General features: G+C 39.9%; 2 protein-coding genes across 4 annotated transcripts; both read right to left on the reverse strand.

The window, feature by feature from the left end:
- Window positions 1–5054: 5054 nt before the first annotated feature.
- On the reverse strand, window positions 5055–5766 carry LOC115688675 (auxin-responsive protein SAUR76-like). The gene has a single exon (XM_056310874.1). The coding sequence runs from the start codon at window positions 5715–5717 to the stop codon at window positions 5295–5297; it is 423 nt and encodes a 140-aa protein (XP_056166849.1). The 5' UTR covers window positions 5718–5766; the 3' UTR covers window positions 5055–5294.
- A 7193-nt stretch (window positions 5767–12959) lies between these two features.
- LOC115688643 (sucrose synthase-like) lies at window positions 12960–18114 on the reverse strand. 3 transcript variants are annotated; one of them, XM_056310634.1, is made up of 14 exons: window positions 18008–18114; window positions 16973–17097; window positions 16713–16839; window positions 16408–16559; window positions 16068–16260; window positions 15529–15864; window positions 15331–15426; window positions 15066–15239; window positions 14849–14965; window positions 14590–14756; window positions 14273–14497; window positions 13590–14153; window positions 13351–13489; window positions 12960–13227 (listed from the first exon to the last, which is right to left on the reverse strand). In XM_056310634.1, exons 2-14 carry the CDS (start codon window positions 17068–17070, stop codon window positions 13198–13200), a joined length of 2418 nt encoding a protein of 805 aa, XP_056166609.1. In that variant the 5' UTR covers window positions 17071–17097; window positions 18008–18114; the 3' UTR covers window positions 12960–13197. The 3 variants fall into 3 exon arrangements, with proteins under 3 accessions (XP_056166609.1, XP_056166608.1, XP_030470385.1); XM_056310633.1 differs by lacking the exon at window positions 18008–18114 and adding an exon at window positions 17928–17946; XM_030614525.2 differs by lacking the exon at window positions 18008–18114 and having other exon boundaries at window positions 16973–17766.
- Window positions 18115–18468: the final 354 nt, after the last annotated feature.

Raw genomic sequence — 18468 nt, forward strand, 5'->3', positions numbered from 1 at the left:
AGCATGTTTTACTCGAAAAACTCACAAAATAAATATAATTGTGCACTTAATATCTTTCGCAATTGGAAAAAATAAATAAAATAAACTAAGATAAAAAGGTCCAAATATAAAAGTGAAGCAGCCTATATATATTCTCATGACCAAATAAAAAAGCATCACTTTATATAGGTCATAGGAAGAACACTCTTGAAAAAATGTCGGATTTTACTTCAATATTTTCTTTACAAAATTAGTATATAAGGAGATACTCCATTTGATTACGAAATTAAATGGGGGGGACACGTGTTGCTCTTCAGAAGCACCACGTGTCGACTTGCGGTGAACTCTCCTTAGAGCATCATTTTACTTTTATGTATTTATGCTTCTAAGTGATTATTCGCTTTTTATGGCTTTCAATTTGATTTCATTCACGTTCACCCTCCTTTTCTTTTCAATCTTGTGCATAGCCTAGAGATTCGTCCATTTCACCCTGCTCTTTCTTTAGCATAATATGAACATTGTAGCACACTGAATTGCCATATTTATTGTACTTCAATTACAAGTAAACTTTCGACCAAAAAAAAATTAAAAGTAAACCGCATTCATTTTCACTGAAAAGGAGTGTTCTTATTAGAAACTTATAAATGAGAAAAATACCAGCAGAAAAACCAACCCTCCTACAGTAATTACAACCGATGTGTATAAGTATGCAGTAAAATGGATGTCATATACTCCCTTAGATTTGTCCAATGGGTGGGTCAGGTCGGGTTTAGGTTGGGTCATAAATGGTCCGACCCAAATTGACCAATTTAATTGTTTATGACCCATTGTATTCGTAACGTAAGTTTCCCGACACGACCCATACCCAAACTATACCCGATCCAACCCATATTGCTAAAATACTTTCATATTTAACTAAATCTAAAAAAACCCGTTTCTTATGATTTTAAAAAAAATTATATTGTTAAAACACTTCCACGCAATACAAATCTAGTTGACAATTCATATATATATATATATATATATATATATATATATATATATATATATATATATATATATTAAATTGAGGCTCCATTTATTTCACGGCAAATGTTTTCTAGGAATCATTTTCCAGGAAAATGACAATATTTTTCAGTGTTTGGCTGAAACTTGCAAATGAACTAGAAAACATTTTTCTCCATTTGGTATGAAAAATATAATTTAATTTTCCTCCGTGCACTCCTTTTAATAATTTTATTTTTATTTTTAAAAGAAAACTAATTTTTAAGTATTTTTCTTTTTTTTTCTTTTCTTTTTTCTTTCTTTCCTTTTGTTTTTCCTTCTTCTTTAGTCAGTCATCGGACATGGCGACAGCTAGCAATCAATCATAGGTGAGCTCGAGTCTTGCTAGCGCTAGATCGGTGAGCGCGAGCCTTGCCAGCACCAAACGTCGGTGAGGACCGTCGCCATGGTTGGCCACCGGCCGAGGAAGAAGGAAAAAGAAAAAGAAAAAGAAAAAGAAAGAAAAGAAAAACACGAAAAAAAAAAAAGAAAAAGAGAAAAAAAGGAAAAGGAAATATAATAATTTCGATTTTCTTAAAATATATATTTTTATAAGGCTGAAGATGGAGAGAGAGAGAGTGTAAGCTTAGTGGGTTGGAAATGGGTTCTAAACTCAACCCATTTAAACCCATTTATTTTACGCTTTAAATTTTAAAACCCATTTAAGGTAGACTCTTTAAAATTGAAGTAACCCATATATGACACATTTATTTTTTAAATGGGCCATATATGGGGTAAGACCCATTGTAACAGGTCTACTTAATAGCCGCCAATCTAAATTAAACCTTTTTCTCAATTAACTCAGAGGAAGAAAAAACATAAGAAAAAGTGCGGAGATCCACCATAGTATCTTAAATTGGAAAAAAAAAAAACAATAAATCAACAGGATAAGATAAAGAGAAAAGAGACAAAAAATTTGCATAAGTTTGCTGGATTATGATCGGATCAATCAGCCTAAGCTAAACTCTTAATTTCTCATCGATGAGCTTCCTCCAATGATTCAAAATGACAAAACTCCTTCAATTACGCCTTATCGAAATTATGAAAAGATTAGAGAAATATATCACCTGGGTGAAGCGAGGACTTGCGTAATTTGAGGTGCTTGGGGCTTCTCTTTGGCGCTAGAGTCATGGCTCTAAAGCGGGTCGCCGGCATGAGAGAGTCGACGGAGAAGACAACGCTTCACCTAAGCTTGGACTGTCGATCGATCGAGAGAGAGAGAGAGGACTCCATATTGTCTTCGCGATGTCCTTAATATTTTACATGCCTAAGCGATTGACTTGAATCACGTACAAAAGTTAAGGATTGGCTATGAAAAAATTATTGATCGAGTGGCAATCGAGGCTAAGGAATCGAAAGCAGTTGCGAACCATCAGAAAGAAATGGTTCATAAGAATACAAGAAATAAAGGCACTGACAATACACTAGACCAACAGCACACAAATATCATTTACAAGCAAATAAGATTTTGTCTAAAGTTCTAACTTAAATTGGATTAGATTATATTAGCTTTCCAATGGTAATGCTCGTATTCGTTTATGAAAAGCTTTCGAAATAGGGTTAATACCACGAAAAACCCTAAACTGGTACACTTGTGACACATTTACCCCAAACTATTTTTTTGACCATAAAAAACCCCAAACTGGTACACCTGTGACAATTTTATCCTGAACTATTTTTTTGACCATAAAAAACCCCAAACTGGTACACCTGTGACAATTTTACCCTAAACTTACCACAAAAAATCCTAAACTGGTACATATGTGACAATTTTACCATGAATTAAAATTTTAATATTATTTTTTTATTTTTTTCAAATTTTTTTATTTTTTTTATTCTTTTCTTTTCGTTTTTTTTTCATCTTCAAACCTTGGCCGGTCGCTGGTCCGGCGACCGGCCAGAGGTGGAAGCCGGCGAGGGCCGCCCTCGCCGGCGTCGGGCGAGGGCCGTCCTCGCCGCCCGGGGCAAGGGCGACCCTTGCCCGGCTCGGGTGAGGGCGGCCCTCGCCTAACGCGCGGTCGCCCTCGCCCTCGCCGGCGTCGGGCGGCCCTCGCCCAACGCCGGATCGGCGGGCGACCCTCGCTGCGTCGGCGAGGGCCGCCTCACCCGAGTCGGGTGACGGTCGCCCTTGCCCTGGGCAGGCGAGGACGGCCCTCACCCGATACCGGCGAGGGCGGCCCTCGCCGGCTTCCGCCTCTGGCCGGTCGCCGGACCGGCGACCGGCCAGAGGTTGAAGGTGAAGGAAAAGAAAAGAAAAAAAAAATTTCAAAAAAATTTCAAAAAAATAATATTAAAAATTAGTTCGGGGTAAAATTGTCACATGTGTACCAGTTTAGGGTTTTTTGTGGTATGTTTGGAGTAAAATTGTCACAGGTGTACCAGTTTGGAGTTTTTTATGGTCAAAAAAATAGTTTGGGGTAAATGTGTCACAAGTATATCAGTTTAGGGTTTTTCGTGCTATTAACCCTTCGAAATATACTCTCTAAATTTTTTTCTCTCTCTACGCACTTCCAACATCTACCTTAAAAAGCTCATGTTTAATTTCAGTATCAAGCAAGCACGGCATGAACAATGTAAGCCGCATGTTGTGACCCAATAAACGTTCGTGCAAATTTCTTGATGTTTTCGACCATCCGTCTATCCATTAACCAATCATTTCATCACTACTGGAAACCATCGGGATTCTGGGCGATCGCGACTTTGCAATAACACACGTAGCAACGAGCCGAAAGTTCTTTGTAGCCTTATCAACGACCATCACATGATTTGATTTATAGTGAATTATGATAATTAAGATGCACGAGGACACACAAGAAGTGATCATCACCTTGGGGGAACATAGTACATGACACTGTTCTTCCATGAGGGGGCATATCTAATTTATTGCAAAGCCAAAATCCAAATTTGGATTATACAGCAGGGGTAACATGGGGCCTAGCGAAGAGGGGGAGGGGGAGGGGGGGGGGGCCCACCATAAGCCCGGAAAGGATCCGATCTCGTGATCCGACGCCACGTGGACCGTTCTCTCGGAGCCAAAGCACTTCCTCCCTTCGTCGTCAGTAGGTTCGTCCCCACACGATAAAAGAGACAAAGCTGACGTGGCAGGCGATTAGTGGCGGGTGGTTCTTAAATGAGGAACCGCCGCGAAGAGCGGCTGTCCTCTTGTTTTGGTCGCGTCGTTTTCGTCGGCCGCCAAGGGTTCGAACAAAAACCCTTCGCTTTCCCACCGGGTTAGGGCTAAGTTGCAAGATTGATAACCTCGTGTGGATACCAATTACTTGATCTTGTAAACTTTTAACTTATCTCGACCTCTGTTCGATTCACGACTTGCATCTAATTCTAATTCATACCTGCAAAAAATAAGTCGATCGACGAAACGACGGTGCTGATTAGCTTCGTGGTATAATTTGATTTCTCACGTTATCAAAATGCAAACGAGACTATGCGTGGGTCGATCGGATATCGGCCCCGCTCTTTTATCTAGGTAGTGCACGTTGGAGAGTTGCTCAACTGAAATATTGTTGAAGGATTTAAGAAAAAACATGAAAACAAAACTTAAACAGATAGAATTACATGTGCGTCTCTTTCCTCCACTTAGCATGTTTTTCCTTTGATGGAGAAGCCCACCTTAAGTTTGTAACCTTAAGGACTTGGGTAAGAGATAACATTAGCGGAATTTAGTCAAGCTAAAAACTTAAGTATCGTGTCAATTTCTTGAGATCCCGTTTTTTTTTATCTACTATTTTGCAGACAATTCTTATTCCACCTCGCCTTAATAGTCTTGTCTTGCGTGCCGGAAAGGGTGTTAGTTAAATGCTATAATACTTTTTACGATCATCTGCTGCATGTTCGCTCCATCAAATAATCACCCGGTCTTCATATGTAACCTACTTATGATCACGCACGCACGTAGCCTGTGTGCCTCGACACTAGTGTGTGTGTGTGTGTGTGTTTAGAAAGACGGCATCGAAGCAGTGTTTACTCGCGAAAGATGAGATAGAACGAGGGGGGAAAACGCACAAACGAGAGGCTTTTAGCTCATGAAAATCCAAATGCATAGCTTATATTTGAACAATACAAGAGCGACGTCCGCTCCGCCGTGAGGCCTCTCTCTCTCTCTCTCCTCTATCTTTACATGGCTTTGCGCTCTAATCATCGTCATGAACATTAGAAAAGAATAGAACAAGCAATTACAAATTATAGATGGCCATCCAATCTCTTTGACCACATCGAATATGATCCTTTACAATCGCCATGCATCCTCGTCTCCCTCAGCAAGCATAGAACTCGACCAGCTCATCCAGCGACTCGGGCCGGGACTCGGCGTTCTCGAGCATCCACAGCAAGTGCTCAAACAAGACCACCTCGCACGCGATGCTGAGGGACGAGGAGTTGGCGTCGTCGTCGGACAAGGGCGCACCGTTGCCGGAACGAGCGGCGAGCTCGCAGAACAGGGGGTGGCGGACGACGGCGGAGCTCACGAGGTACCGCCGCCGGGATTGGCCAACGTAGACAGGGCGGAGGTCGGTGGTGGAGGAGGATGAGTCATCGATGTCCTCCGAATTGTTTGACGAGGATGATGAAGTGAATGAGGGCGTTGGCCTAATGGTGCGGTGCTTCTTGTGGTGGCCGAAGGAGTTGAGCTTCTTAAGGACAGACTTGAGTTTGGTAAGCTTGTTGCCACCTCTTCCCATGGCTGTTTTAGAGAGAGAGAGAGAGAGAGAGAGAGAGAGAGAGAGAGAGATTGGGTGCTGAGAAAATGGAGAGAAGGTTCCCATTTTATAGGAGGAAGTTGAGGATGATGATGAAGATGATGATTGCTGGAGGTTACAGAATTTAGTGGGTGAGGTAGTGGGGCCACATAACATAAATAATACATCAGAATTATATTCAAAAGAGAAGAAAACACATGAAATTGTTTCGTATCATTCAAATTTGGGAATATGACCAAAATGATTCATAAACTTTGATCCAATATACAATATAATCCATAACTTTTAATTTGTTCAATATTATATATAATGTGATCCCTGAACTCCTAGCTTCTTGAAAATGTTCAATGATGTCCATGATTTAATCATGGACAGCATTGAATATTTTCATATAGTTCATAAATTTCATTGAATATATACCAAAAGTCCATGAATCACATTAAATAAATTATAAGTTCATGAACCACATTACACATTAGGGTAAGGACCACATTGAACAAATTTAGAGTTTAAGAACCACATTGCACATTTGACAAAAATCGGGAGACCATTTATTTCACTATCCCTTCGGTTTTTCTGTCATTGATATAGCATTGTAAAATTAGAGGATTTCGATCTCGAGTTGTTTTGAAGAAGCTAGGAGTTCGAGATAGCCATCGCAAAAACAAGCAAAACCAGCGCTAGCATGCGCATAATGCGCGCACGAACTCTAATCGCCACCTCTGATATTGTTGAGAAGGTCTTGGCGAGAAATAAATGTTTCGGAGCAAAAGGGCCTGCTCAGCCGTGCTTTTGCGAAGCTTAAAATAGTCAATACGTCGGCCGGATTAACAAGCCTAAACCATGTGGGACCGAGTAAAATTCGAAAGATCGCTACGAGCTCCGGCTCAATAGAGACCCGCGAAAGCGATGCACATGTGCGAGACCGCGTCATACCATGTTGCACTTATCTACACCACCCTCTCTTTAATACATAGCATCTAATTATATCTAATTAGTAAATCAATTAAAGGAAAGAAATCAAGAACGGGAATCTCTTTGACACGATGTTTACGGTTCCCAAGGGAAAACGAGTGTCATAGGTTTTGTCTGGCCATCATCATATGGCCAGCGCCAAATATATTTCAGAGCAAAGATTGCTTAACATATGTTATTATTAATTAATTGATGTCTTATTAGCAGCTACTGGGGAACATGCCCATGTGATTAAGGGACACATTAATTTTTTGATTTGTCCTGTTTTTTTGGGCCTTTTTCCAACTCATTGGGTACTCGACACGTGTCGCGCCGTAGCTTAGTAGCTTAGCGTGGAGTAGATCGACTTGTATGTCTTATTTTTATCAAATAATTTTGTTGGCAGCAAATGCATGTACGATGCCTATTTTTCAGTGCTCCCATGTAAAATTATTAATATCCAAAGATGATGGGGCTCATGTGAAAGAGTAGACTAACCTGGGATGACCCCACGTTGATATTATTTTGTAAATCACTCTGGTTGTTTTATGAAAAATTCTTAATTATGATCGTTTATATCATTTATGAAAAATGAGGTAAGGAAAACTCCATCGGCTGAAATGCCTAGGCTTAAAATGTTATTAATAACGACACATTTTACATTGGTCCATTTTCTTAAGCGATAATAATGGTTAAAATTAAGAGCGAATAGATGATTTTATATGAAATTAGAAAAGATTTTCAATAAAGGGAGAGAGAGAGGAGAACTTTTGGGTCAGAAATTTGTGGGCTCTAGTTGCTATTGAGAATAGACCGTGGTTAAGCCTGAAACCAAGCCCATCAAGTCCTTTTCCTCCTTTTTCTCTTTTTCATATTGACAAAGTTGAAAACAAAGTCTAAATTCTTTTCGTTTTGCAAAAAATGAATGAATTGGAAAATATCTTCCTAAAAATGATCGCTTATATCACTTAAAATAATTAGCCAATCATCGATAATAATTTATGTCTAAATATGTTCAAGGACGATGAAGATGTTGTTCGTTCAATTATTTTTGTAAGCGATAGTTTTTTTAGAGGAAAATATTTCATAAATTATTCATTTTTAGTGAAATAAACGGAGCCAATCTAATACTCCAGCGATTTTCAATATTTCACCAATTCCGAACCGTTTTCAAAGACAAAAGTTTTCAGGGGAGAGAAAAGGTTGAAAAAAGGAAACTGCGTTCTCAAGCGGGAAAACCTTTCCATAATCAAATGGGGCTGATCTCCTGAAAATGTTTGGAACTTTCGATCGGTTTTCACAAAAGAGTGCTCACCTTTTGCAAATTTACCACAGAAAGGCCCTCATCTTTTGAGTTTTTGTCAATTCTAGCCAGCCATAGCTGCTGTTCTTTTGGCCAGGAGAGGCTAATCCAACATGTCATTTGGAATGGGCTTTCAGCGCAAGAAATGACTCCCTTCTGCACTTAAAATCCGAAACCCTGTTTGCTTCTTCATTGAGTAACATCACTAGCTGAACTTTGCAATCTTTGATAAAGAAAAGATGGGCATTGTCTCTTCCATTGAGATGACATTTCAGGTGATGATAAATGACAGGTTACCCACCCTGGACGTGATAAGCAGATTTAAATTGTGAATGGCCTTCCTCTCAAGATCAAGCTGTCTCTTTTGTTTTTTTTCTTTTTTCTGGTCTTAGGCCACCCACCCAGAACAATTCATTGATGAAGAGTGGTCCATGGATCCTTACCTAAGGTCCATGTAGTTAAGGCTGAACTTGAAAGGTCGCTTTTTTTTAGCCGGCCGGTATAGCTATCGCTGTACTGCAATTGTGCCACGTTGCAGTTCTATATGGAATAGTTGCATCTGTGAGTTTTAGTAAAATCTGTTTCGAACTTGAGGCACTTTGAACCAGGGTGGAACATTTTCCCAACAGTTGAAAACACTTCAAAACCGTTGAATTGCGAGTTATTTGCTGAATAGGCGAACACATTAGGAAAGCCATACCAGCTCTTTTCATGCTGTATGAAACGACCTCATTACAGGTAGTCATGGCCACGGGCCGGTTTTGGCCCGGAACCGGCCCGGTCAAACCCGGGCCCGGCCCGTGGCCTACGGGCCCGGTTCCGGTTCCAACAATTTTGGAACCGGCCCGGAACCGCCAGTTCCAGTTCCGGTTCCAATTATTTTTAAAAAAATAATAATAATGAAATTTTAAAAAAAATTCATTATTTAATTTTTTTTTATAAAACAATTTGAACTCTAAGGTAGCGAATGATAACCATTCTGTTCCGGAATGAGTTCCTGAATTCTATTTCCGGTTCCTGGATGAGTTTCTGAGAAAAAAAATCCGTTTGATAATGACAAAAAATTTCTATTTCTAGAACAGAAACCCGTTTGATAACAGCACAAAATTTCTATTTCCTGAAATAAAAACCTGTTTGATAAACAACAGAAAATTCTATTTCCAGGAACAAAAATCCATTTTTTTAGAAATGGAATAAAAATAATAAAAAAAATCTGAAAATTTTATAAAAATCTTTAAAAAAATTCAGAAAATCCCAAAAAATTGAAAAATTCCAGAAAAAATCATCAAAATGTCGAGAAAATAAAAAAATTTAGATTTCGGGAAAATAGGAAATTTGTTGAATTTTTTCAAAAAAAATCAAGAAATCAAAAATTTCAAAACTTCACAGAATTGCTTAGAATACCTGTGGCCACCCACTTTTAGTGAAATTTAAATTTTTTTAGGTGCCCAAAAAAAATCAAAAAATTAAAAATTTCAAAACTTCACAGAATAGTTTAGAATACATGTGGCCACCCACTTTGAGTGAAATTTAAATTTTTTGATGTGCCCAAAAAAATTCAAAAACTCAAAAATTTCAAAACTTTACAGAATGGCTTAGAATACCTGTGGCCACCCACTTTGAGTGAAATTTTAATTTTTGGAGGTGAAAAAAAAAGCAAAAAATCAAAAATTTCAAAACTTCACAGAATGACTTAGAATACATATGGCCATCCACTTTGAGTGAAATTTAAATTTTTTTAGGTGAAAAAAAACATAAAAAATCAAAAATTTCAAAACTTCACAGAATGACTTACAATACCTCTAGCCACCCACTTTGAGTAAAATTTAATTTTTTTTAGATGCCCAAATGGTATTTTTTATTTTTTTTTTATTTTTTTTGTTCCTAAAGAAAATTAAATTTCACTCAAAGTGGATGGTCACATGTATTCTAAACCACTCTGTGAAGTTTTGAAAATTTTTCTTTTTTGCTTATTTTTATTTTTTTTTCGACACCTAAAAAAAAATTAAATTTCACTCAAAGTGGGTGGCCACGGGTATTCTAAGCAATTATGTGAAGTTTTTTATTTTTTATTTTTTTTATTTTTTTCGGCACCTAAAAAAATTTAAATTTCGCTTAAAGTGGATAGCCACAGGTATTCTAAGCCATTTTGTGAAGTTTTGAAATTTTTTCTTTTTTTCTTTTTTTTTTATTTTTTTCGGCACCTAAAAAAATAAAATTTCGCTCAAAGTGGGTGGCTACAGGTATTTTAAGCCATTCTGTAAAGTTTTGAAATTTTTACTTTTTTGCTTATTTTTATTTTTTTTGGCATATAAAAAAATTTAAATTTCACTCAAAGTGGGTGGCCACAGGTATTTTAAGCTATTCTGTGAAGTTTTGAATTTTTTTATTTTTTTATTTTTTTCGGCACCTAAAAAAATTTAAATTTCACTCAAAGTGGATGGCCACAAGTATTCTAAGCCATTCTGTGAAGTTTTGAAATTTTTGATTTTTTGCTTTTTTTTATTTTTTTCGGCACCTAAAAAAATAAAATTTCGCTCAAATTGGGTGGCACAGGTATTCTAAGATATTCTGTGAAGTTTTTAAATTTTAGAATTTTTTATTTTTTTTTGGCAACTAAAAAAATTAAATTTTGCTTAAAGTGGGTGGCCATAGGTTTTCTAAGCCATTTTGTGAAATTTTGAAATTTTTTATTTTTATTTATTTTTTTCGGTACCTAAAAAAATTTAAATTTCACTGAAAGTGGATAGCCACAGATTCTAAACCATTTTGTTAAGTTTTGAAATTTTTGATTTTTTGCTTTTTTTTCTCACCTCAAAGATCGTGACTTTCATATGAATATGTGTGTTGAAGAAAATGAATTCCTCAAAAATGGTTCTCACTTTTGTTCCAGAAATGAAAAATCAACTTTTTTTTTGTTCTCATTTCTGGCTTCAGAATCAGTTTTGGAAGCAAACTTGTCCCGGAAATAGAAAAATGAAATTGCGTTACCAAACGAGTTTCTGGTCCAAAACTGATTCTGGGAACAAAAAACCAGTTCTTGACAGAACCAGAATGGTTTTCATGCAGCACCTAATTGACATGCATTGTAAGTGCATTGATCTCTAATTACAATGCTTCGCATGGGTGTATTAAACTCTAATTACAAGACTTGGCTTGGCTTTTATACACAACCCCTTTGATGGTCTCTTCATTCTCATTCGATGTGGGACTCTCGGCTTGCCTTGAACACCTTCAATGTGAGACTCTTGGCTTGTCTTCATGCAAATGCCAAGAGTCTCACATCGAATAGGAATGAAGAGACCATCAAAGGGGTTGTGTATAAAACCCAAGCCAAATCATGAGCATGTGAAGTTGTATGCCTTTTGTAACTACGATCCTTTGCTAGTTAAGAGAAAGGGTTCCTTTGGACCGCCTAGAACCGGATCGGGCCAATGGTCCAGTTTCATGATTTACCGGTCCGGTTCTTAGTTCTAATTTATTTCATAATTTTATAATTCATTATTTTTTTATTTCATAATTTATTTTTAAAATTTTTAAATTACGAACCGGAACCGCCGGTTCCGGTTCACACATGGCCACGAACCGGAACCGGCCGGTTTCGAACCGTGGCCATGACTAATTACAGGGACTGCGTTTCGACAATTGTCTTTGGCTTCTCTTACAGCGTGTTTGGCAGAAGAAAGCAATCGCATGACAAGAGAATCTGCTATATCGGTGAATTAACGACCCTATAGGGCAATCAATAGATATAACAGTTGCATGCACATGGTTGTGGAATATGAAACACATGACAGATTGGAAATTTCTTACGTCCAAATCAATCTAATAACTCACTGCTATAGTCACAGCACAAGTAGGTCCAATCTTTCTGAAGATGTCAGAAAAATGAAGGATTACATGGCTGGAGACACGTTGGAAAAATCAGATAATGTCTAAAGTGGGCTCACAAATTAAATGAATGATGAGAAGGAAATAGAGGACATTTAGCAGCAGAAGAAGAAGTACACAAGCACAGTACATCAGAATTACAGCTGACATCCTCCTTTCCACAACCAACGATTTTCTTTTTACTTCCCACGAGCTCAACTCAGAGGCAGAGCTCTAACCACCATTCATTCCAATTTCTATAGGTGCCAGTTTGACCCCTTCTCTTAGTCTTCTACTATATATGGGAACGCTATTGGAATCAGGGCAAACAAAGGATTAATAAAAAGAAACACTGCTTGTCCCTGTCCATCAAGTGACTTGGGTTGGATTGGGACAGGCAGAGCAAGGTCAATAATGGTCTGAAACGTTCAAAAATGCCTGTACCAAGTACTAAAGTAATCAGATATAGAACTGTGATCTTGATTTGAAACTCCTCGGCTGGTTTCGAGGTAGAATTTAAACTGCACCAACCAACCCTGCATACTTGATCCGTCTAAACCGTGCGGGTTTTGAACTAGTGACCATTCTGTGTCAAGAAGACTTGAGACCTGACCAATTTGCTTGAATTGTGCGTCTCCTGCATTCTTGGACATGAGAGTTGTTACGAGTTTGGCGAAACCGATGGTGAGGAGTTTTGGAGAGTAACTATGATCGTTGTGATGATGTGCCTTTTAATGCGGGTATCAGTCATCAGCATGTGCTGGCCTAGTGGCCTGGGTCATGAGAAAGCAACCAAAGCACAAGGCTGTCTGACTCTCACATTTTGGTTGCACAGTTGCCGACATTTGTGCCTGTCTTTTACCTAATTTCATGAAGGATTAGAGACCCAGTCACATGAAGGTAGGACAAGCATGTGTGCCATTTATCGTACAATCTAGCTGTCTCGTATTTTGTTGCTTGAAGCATAGTTTTAAGTTCTGGGGACCGATCCATATCAGCTTGCATGTCGCCTAGTGTTTCTATCGAGTTGGTTTGTTAGGTATATGTGACTCTCTTGAATGATCGGATCACCAGATCACGCTGGACAGAGACCGCGGTAGGTGAAAAACAAAGGATGCACATGGAGGGATTGACAAGGTGAAAACAAAATGAACCATTTACTGAATTGCTGGGGGTTCAAAACCCGAAATGCACACATCCTCAGAATGAAAACAAAGAAGAGAAAAAGGACCAAAAAAAAGGAAATGAAAGAGGTCAAACAATTTCCAATGTTTATTCCTTGAAAACTCCAAAAGTGCAATGCTTCCATGTTCCGATAACAATCTGTCTCTTTGTTTACTCAACAGCGGGAGGAACAGACTGAGCCTGCAAGAAAGAGCAAGAACACAAGCATGAGTTAATTGCGAAGAACATACTCTGTATGCCAAGGAACAAGGCACCAAATAAATGAAGAATGCGGAATCAGATCAGGTTCAAGCAGGAACTTACCAGTGGGCGATACTTGAGGGCGTAGAACATTTCGAGGTAGCGGCGGCTCTCACGCCGATCAAGGTTAGACACATGCTTCCAGAAGCCATACACAGCAGTCAGGTTCAACAGTCTCTCAGAGTATATTTTCCATGTATACCTTATCAAAAGGAAAAAAAGTAAATTACGTTAGAAAAATTGTATTCCCGAAACTATGAAACATCATTTAAATCTGAAAACCCATGTTTTCTATTGCTTACTTCTCTTCAATTCTCTGCATGGCACCCTTTGAGATTATGTCCCAGTGGCTTGGATCGGCCTTGCACTTCTCAAAGAACTCTACAAGAAGCACGGCCGCCTGGTCACCATGATAAGGATCAATGTGGAAGCCTGATTTACCATGCACAATGATCTCAGCCGGCCCACCATTGCAAGTGGCAAAGGTCGGCAATCCACAAGTCATGGCCTCGACCACGGTCAACCCGAAAGCTTCATAGATAGCCGGTTGAACGAAGACTCCCTTCGTGTCGCAGATGTAGCGGTAGAGCTCTCCATTCCTCACCCGGTTCATCTGGGAGGAAATCCACCTGAACTGGCCATTCAGCTTGTACTTTTCGATGAGGTCGTACATTTTCTTCATCTCGGCCTGCTCTTCCAAGTCCTTCGAATCCTTCCTCCTGTCGCCTCCGACCACGACCAAGTTGGCCAGTTCCCTCAACTTGGCGTTCTTGCCATACCACTCAACAAGCCCTGACAAATTCTTGACACGGTCCAGCCTCGCCATGGTGAAAATAATCGGCTTCTTCTTATCTTTCAACACACATCTGTTTAACGTTAGAGACAATGTTAATTAGCAAAAAGACAACTTCGGTTCCCAAGAATGCCATAACAAATGCCAGGACAGAATTTAAGTTGGGTATGAAGGAAGGACCAAAACACTCACAAGTGTTCCTTGTTCTCGACATTGCTGAAGAGGAGTTCTTCAATCTCAGGGTGGAAGGATTTCAACCGCCGCTTCTCGTCGGTGTAGGAGAAATAGATGCTCATGTCGGCACCTGGTGAGACAATGTTGAACTTCGGGTCAAAGACGTCGATCCCGTGGACAACTCGGTAGAGTCCAGGAAGAGTGAAGTTCATGTGACTCTCATACTGCCCTACTGTATCCTTGCTGAAAGAAAGAATTGAGAAATAAGGAAATATTAGGATTCTTGAGGAAATTTCACGAGATAGAATGGTATTAGGACAATCGAGTTTAGTCACCTTCCAGCGATTTCTTGGAACGTGCTGGTGATGATGAAGTCAGTGTGGTTCATGGCGATGAGATCGGCAGTGAACTGGCAAGAGAAGTGGTACTTCTCCTCAAATTTCTTCCAGTATATGTCTGATTCTGGGTACTTTGTCTTCTCAAGGGCATGGGCTATTGTACACTGTAGAAAGAAGCAAAAGCTTAGACGATATCAGGCTATAAGAAATTTGGTATCAGTTGCTACAAGTAAGATCATGTAAAAAGAGAACAAACCTGTGTAACACTTAATTTATGGGCTAACAAGGAAGCAACAATGTTTCCATCGCTGTAGTTTCCGATGATCAGATCAGGCTTGCCCTGCAACTCTCCAGCGAGTTCGTTCGCGACATCCTGATGAGAGTTACCAAACAGAAACCATTAGTCTCAACCACAAACTAAATAAATTCAACAGGCAAAATGACCTGAAGTATATGATTGAGTCGGTCAATACCTCAGTGTATCTTTCCAAATAGGGCCACACCTCGAACCGGGAAATCCATTTGCGGACGACTCCCTTCTCGTCCCTGAAGGGGACACGAAGAATGTGGGAGTACTCGGTCCCGAAAACTTTCTCAAGGCGCTGCCCACAGGTGGTTCCAACCGCATCTGGGAGAAGACGAGAGATCTAGGAAACCACACGACACAATAAGCATCTAAAGTTGGATAATTCATCTAAGCACCACATAAAGTCCCAACATGAAGCTTGTCGATCTTACAATGAGAATCCGAGGAGTAATATCCAGTCCTTGATGCTTAATGCGGTTAAGCATTTCCTCCTCCAGGGCACGAACTTGATCCAGGATGTAAACAACCTATAAATAGACAGAATTATTGTAAATGAACAGACTAAATGGAAAATTACAATACGTATATCCTTCTAATCAAGAGGTGCTAACTCAAACTAAAACGAGTACCTGGCCACCGGTATCTGGATAACCTAGGACATTGTCCTGAGCAAAGTATCCATGGGGAGACATGATTACGACGTTGAAGACCATTGGAATCCTATCCAAGAACTTCTCGAGAGTGTACGGGTCAGGAGCCTCAAGGAGATCCAACAGGAGCTGGATCATCTCGAGGACGCGCTCAGCCGTGTCACCCCACCCCCGCTCCAGCCCGATCTCCTGGAACTTGTGCTCGAACTGGGCATAGGGGGTCTCAGGTTTGAGCATGGTCAGATATTCCTCTGCCTTCCTCAGGACATGTTGGAGGGAGAACACATTCTGGATTCTGGCATTCACCATCATGTTCTGCAGAATCACCCAATATTTTCATAAGCCATTAACAGATCACAAATGTTTTCCCAATGTGCAACACATTCAGTACTCTAAATTGGCATTTAGTCCTCCGTGTTCACCATATCCTAACATGAGGTGAAAGAAATCTCACTATGTAACTGAAAACTCATTTCTAAGACGTCAAATGAATGAGAATCCTTGAGAGCTTTATGTACCTTCCCCTTGTAGCAGTGGACTTGGAGGAATTCAAGCAGAGGGTGCAAGCTTTCCTTGTCATGGAAGAGCTTAGCGGAGAGATGGCGATTGAGAAACTCGACGCCATTGCCAATAGACTTGGAAAGAGTCGGGCGCGGAAAAGAGGCAGTGAATGGCTCAAAGTCAAGCTCAAGCACAAAGTTACCATTCAAGCTGAAAAACACGACAAAATAACTCTCATTAACACACCCCCGAAACAATCAAGAACAAGAACAGAAAAAATAAACATGATCCAGAGTTCTGAGATCACCAAGAGAAAGAAAAAAGGGGGAAAAAAAAAGAGACAACGAAGATTCTGACCTTCCATCAACAAGCTCTTCTTTGAAATGCAGATACTCAGTAACCTCCAATGGCTCAAGAACAAGCGCATGGACGTTCACACGGATGTGTTCCCACACACCTGGCCTTGGACGAACAGCAAGAGCAACCCATGGGGGCGACACTATTGCTTCCTAAATCCCAAAATTTACAGCAAAAGAAATTCCTTAAGAGTTTAAACCGAAAAAGGTTAAAGAAAAGCAAGATTTAACCATTATAGCTATAGACGAGTAGATTTTAAGAGCGTAAAGAACCGAAAAACATTGACATGAAGAAGCTCATAACACCTGAGTTGATTTGAGCACTTCACCAAAAGCCCCATCAAGAAGCTTTGCTCTGCTCTCCTCAGAGATCGCCTCAAACTCAGCAAAAATTTGGTGGCGCTGCAAGATGCCTTTGCCCTTGGCCTCGATCCTTCAACACGAAAACAAAAAGGATCAGAACTTTTTTGGAGCTCACTTTCACCAACTTCATGCTAAAACCACCCATCAAGATGTTCTATTCGAAAAATTCTTGAATATTATCTTCTTTCGTCCTTGCTTTTTACCTTGACAGGAAGGCCACAATATCGTTGCGGTGAGCAGAGAGGGTCTCATCCAGACGCTCGCGAAGGCTGTGACTCCGAGTCAACACACGGTCAGCCATGGCTAAATTCTTCTCTCAGAAAAACAACTGCACAAACCACCAAAGTGAAACACGCTGTGCGTTAGAAGCAGAACCCAACTTCCGCTAATAAAGGGGCTTTGGATAATCTCAAGAAAGAGAGGAAGACAAAAAGTCAAGTCCTTGGAAAAATCGATCTTCTCTAGATTGGCCGGATTTTTCAAACCTTACCAACCACCCCTGCGCGAAATATTAAATTGTGAATGTTGTTGAACAAATAGGCCTGCTGATGCACGAATAGGTGACGATCTCGGTGGAATACTACTGGGGCAGAAGTTATTTTGCGTTATTAATTCTTTAGGACACTTGAAAGAAGCTTAAAAGCCAGAGAGATCCAGAGATCTCCATTGATGATCACAAGGTTGAAGCTTGCAGTCCTTGCCCCTACTTGGCAACTTCAAGAAATTAGCAGATCTAGTTGAGCCCGGTATTTTATGTTCAAGAGGCACAAAAGTTATCTCTTTTACGGAACAAAATGTTTTTGGAGAGAGAGAGAGAGAGAGAGAGGAGGAGGAAACTGCCTGGAAGGTCCAAGAATTTGCACAGAGTTTGACGTTTTGACTGACAAGAATTTTCTCCTACCAACGCAAAGAGGAGACCCAATTCACATGCGCAACATGCTCGTCCCCGTACTCGAGAAAAGAGCTAAAGAGAAGGGCAGTTCGAGACGAATTTCGCTTGTGCTCGCGACCGGATTGCAGGGTTTTTGAGACCAACACGACTCAACAGACAAGTCGGAGAAGCGTGAACGCTCCAAATGCGATGACCCTTCAAGAACTCGCTAACTGAGAACAAGAAGAAGAAGAAAAAGAACAAGAAGAACAAGAAGAGGAGATCACCCAAAACGAAACAGCCACTACTACTGCATCACAGGGCAAGAAAACCAGGGGAGAAAGCGAAAGCAAGAAAGGGAAAATACCAAGAAACAGAAAACGGGGTGAACGCAACCTAGAACACAGAAGTGTGCTCTGGCCGTGCTGATGAGGGGCACATTTATAGGAAAACAGTACGAACAGGAAGAAATTTAAAAAGGGAAACTAACGAAAAATATTGAGGGGAGGAAATAATAAAGAAAACAGAGAAATACGACAGCGATCTTTCTCTTCTTGTCCTAACCCCTCCTGTACCCCTGACCAAGAAAACCAGTTTATGTCCTAAGAAATTCTTTGCACAACAGTTCATGTCCTAATAGAGAATCGGAAAACAGAGAGAGAGAGAGAGAGATCACATTAGAATGGAGAGATTTCATATCGGAAGAGAGTATACATGCGATCCCGTCGACAAAATTACAAAAAAGATTGTTCCTTCGCGGTCGTATCCGCCGTTCGTGATTGGTCAAAATTGTTTTTCATGTCGAATGTGTACCGACAGTCTCCCTCG

The sequence above is a fragment of the Syzygium oleosum genome, unplaced genomic scaffold (assembly GCF_021117445.2).
Source record: "Syzygium oleosum isolate NSW1041296 unplaced genomic scaffold, Sole_v2.1 Sole_v2.04, whole genome shotgun sequence".
Taxonomy (NCBI): Eukaryota; Viridiplantae; Streptophyta; class Magnoliopsida; order Myrtales; family Myrtaceae; genus Syzygium; species Syzygium oleosum.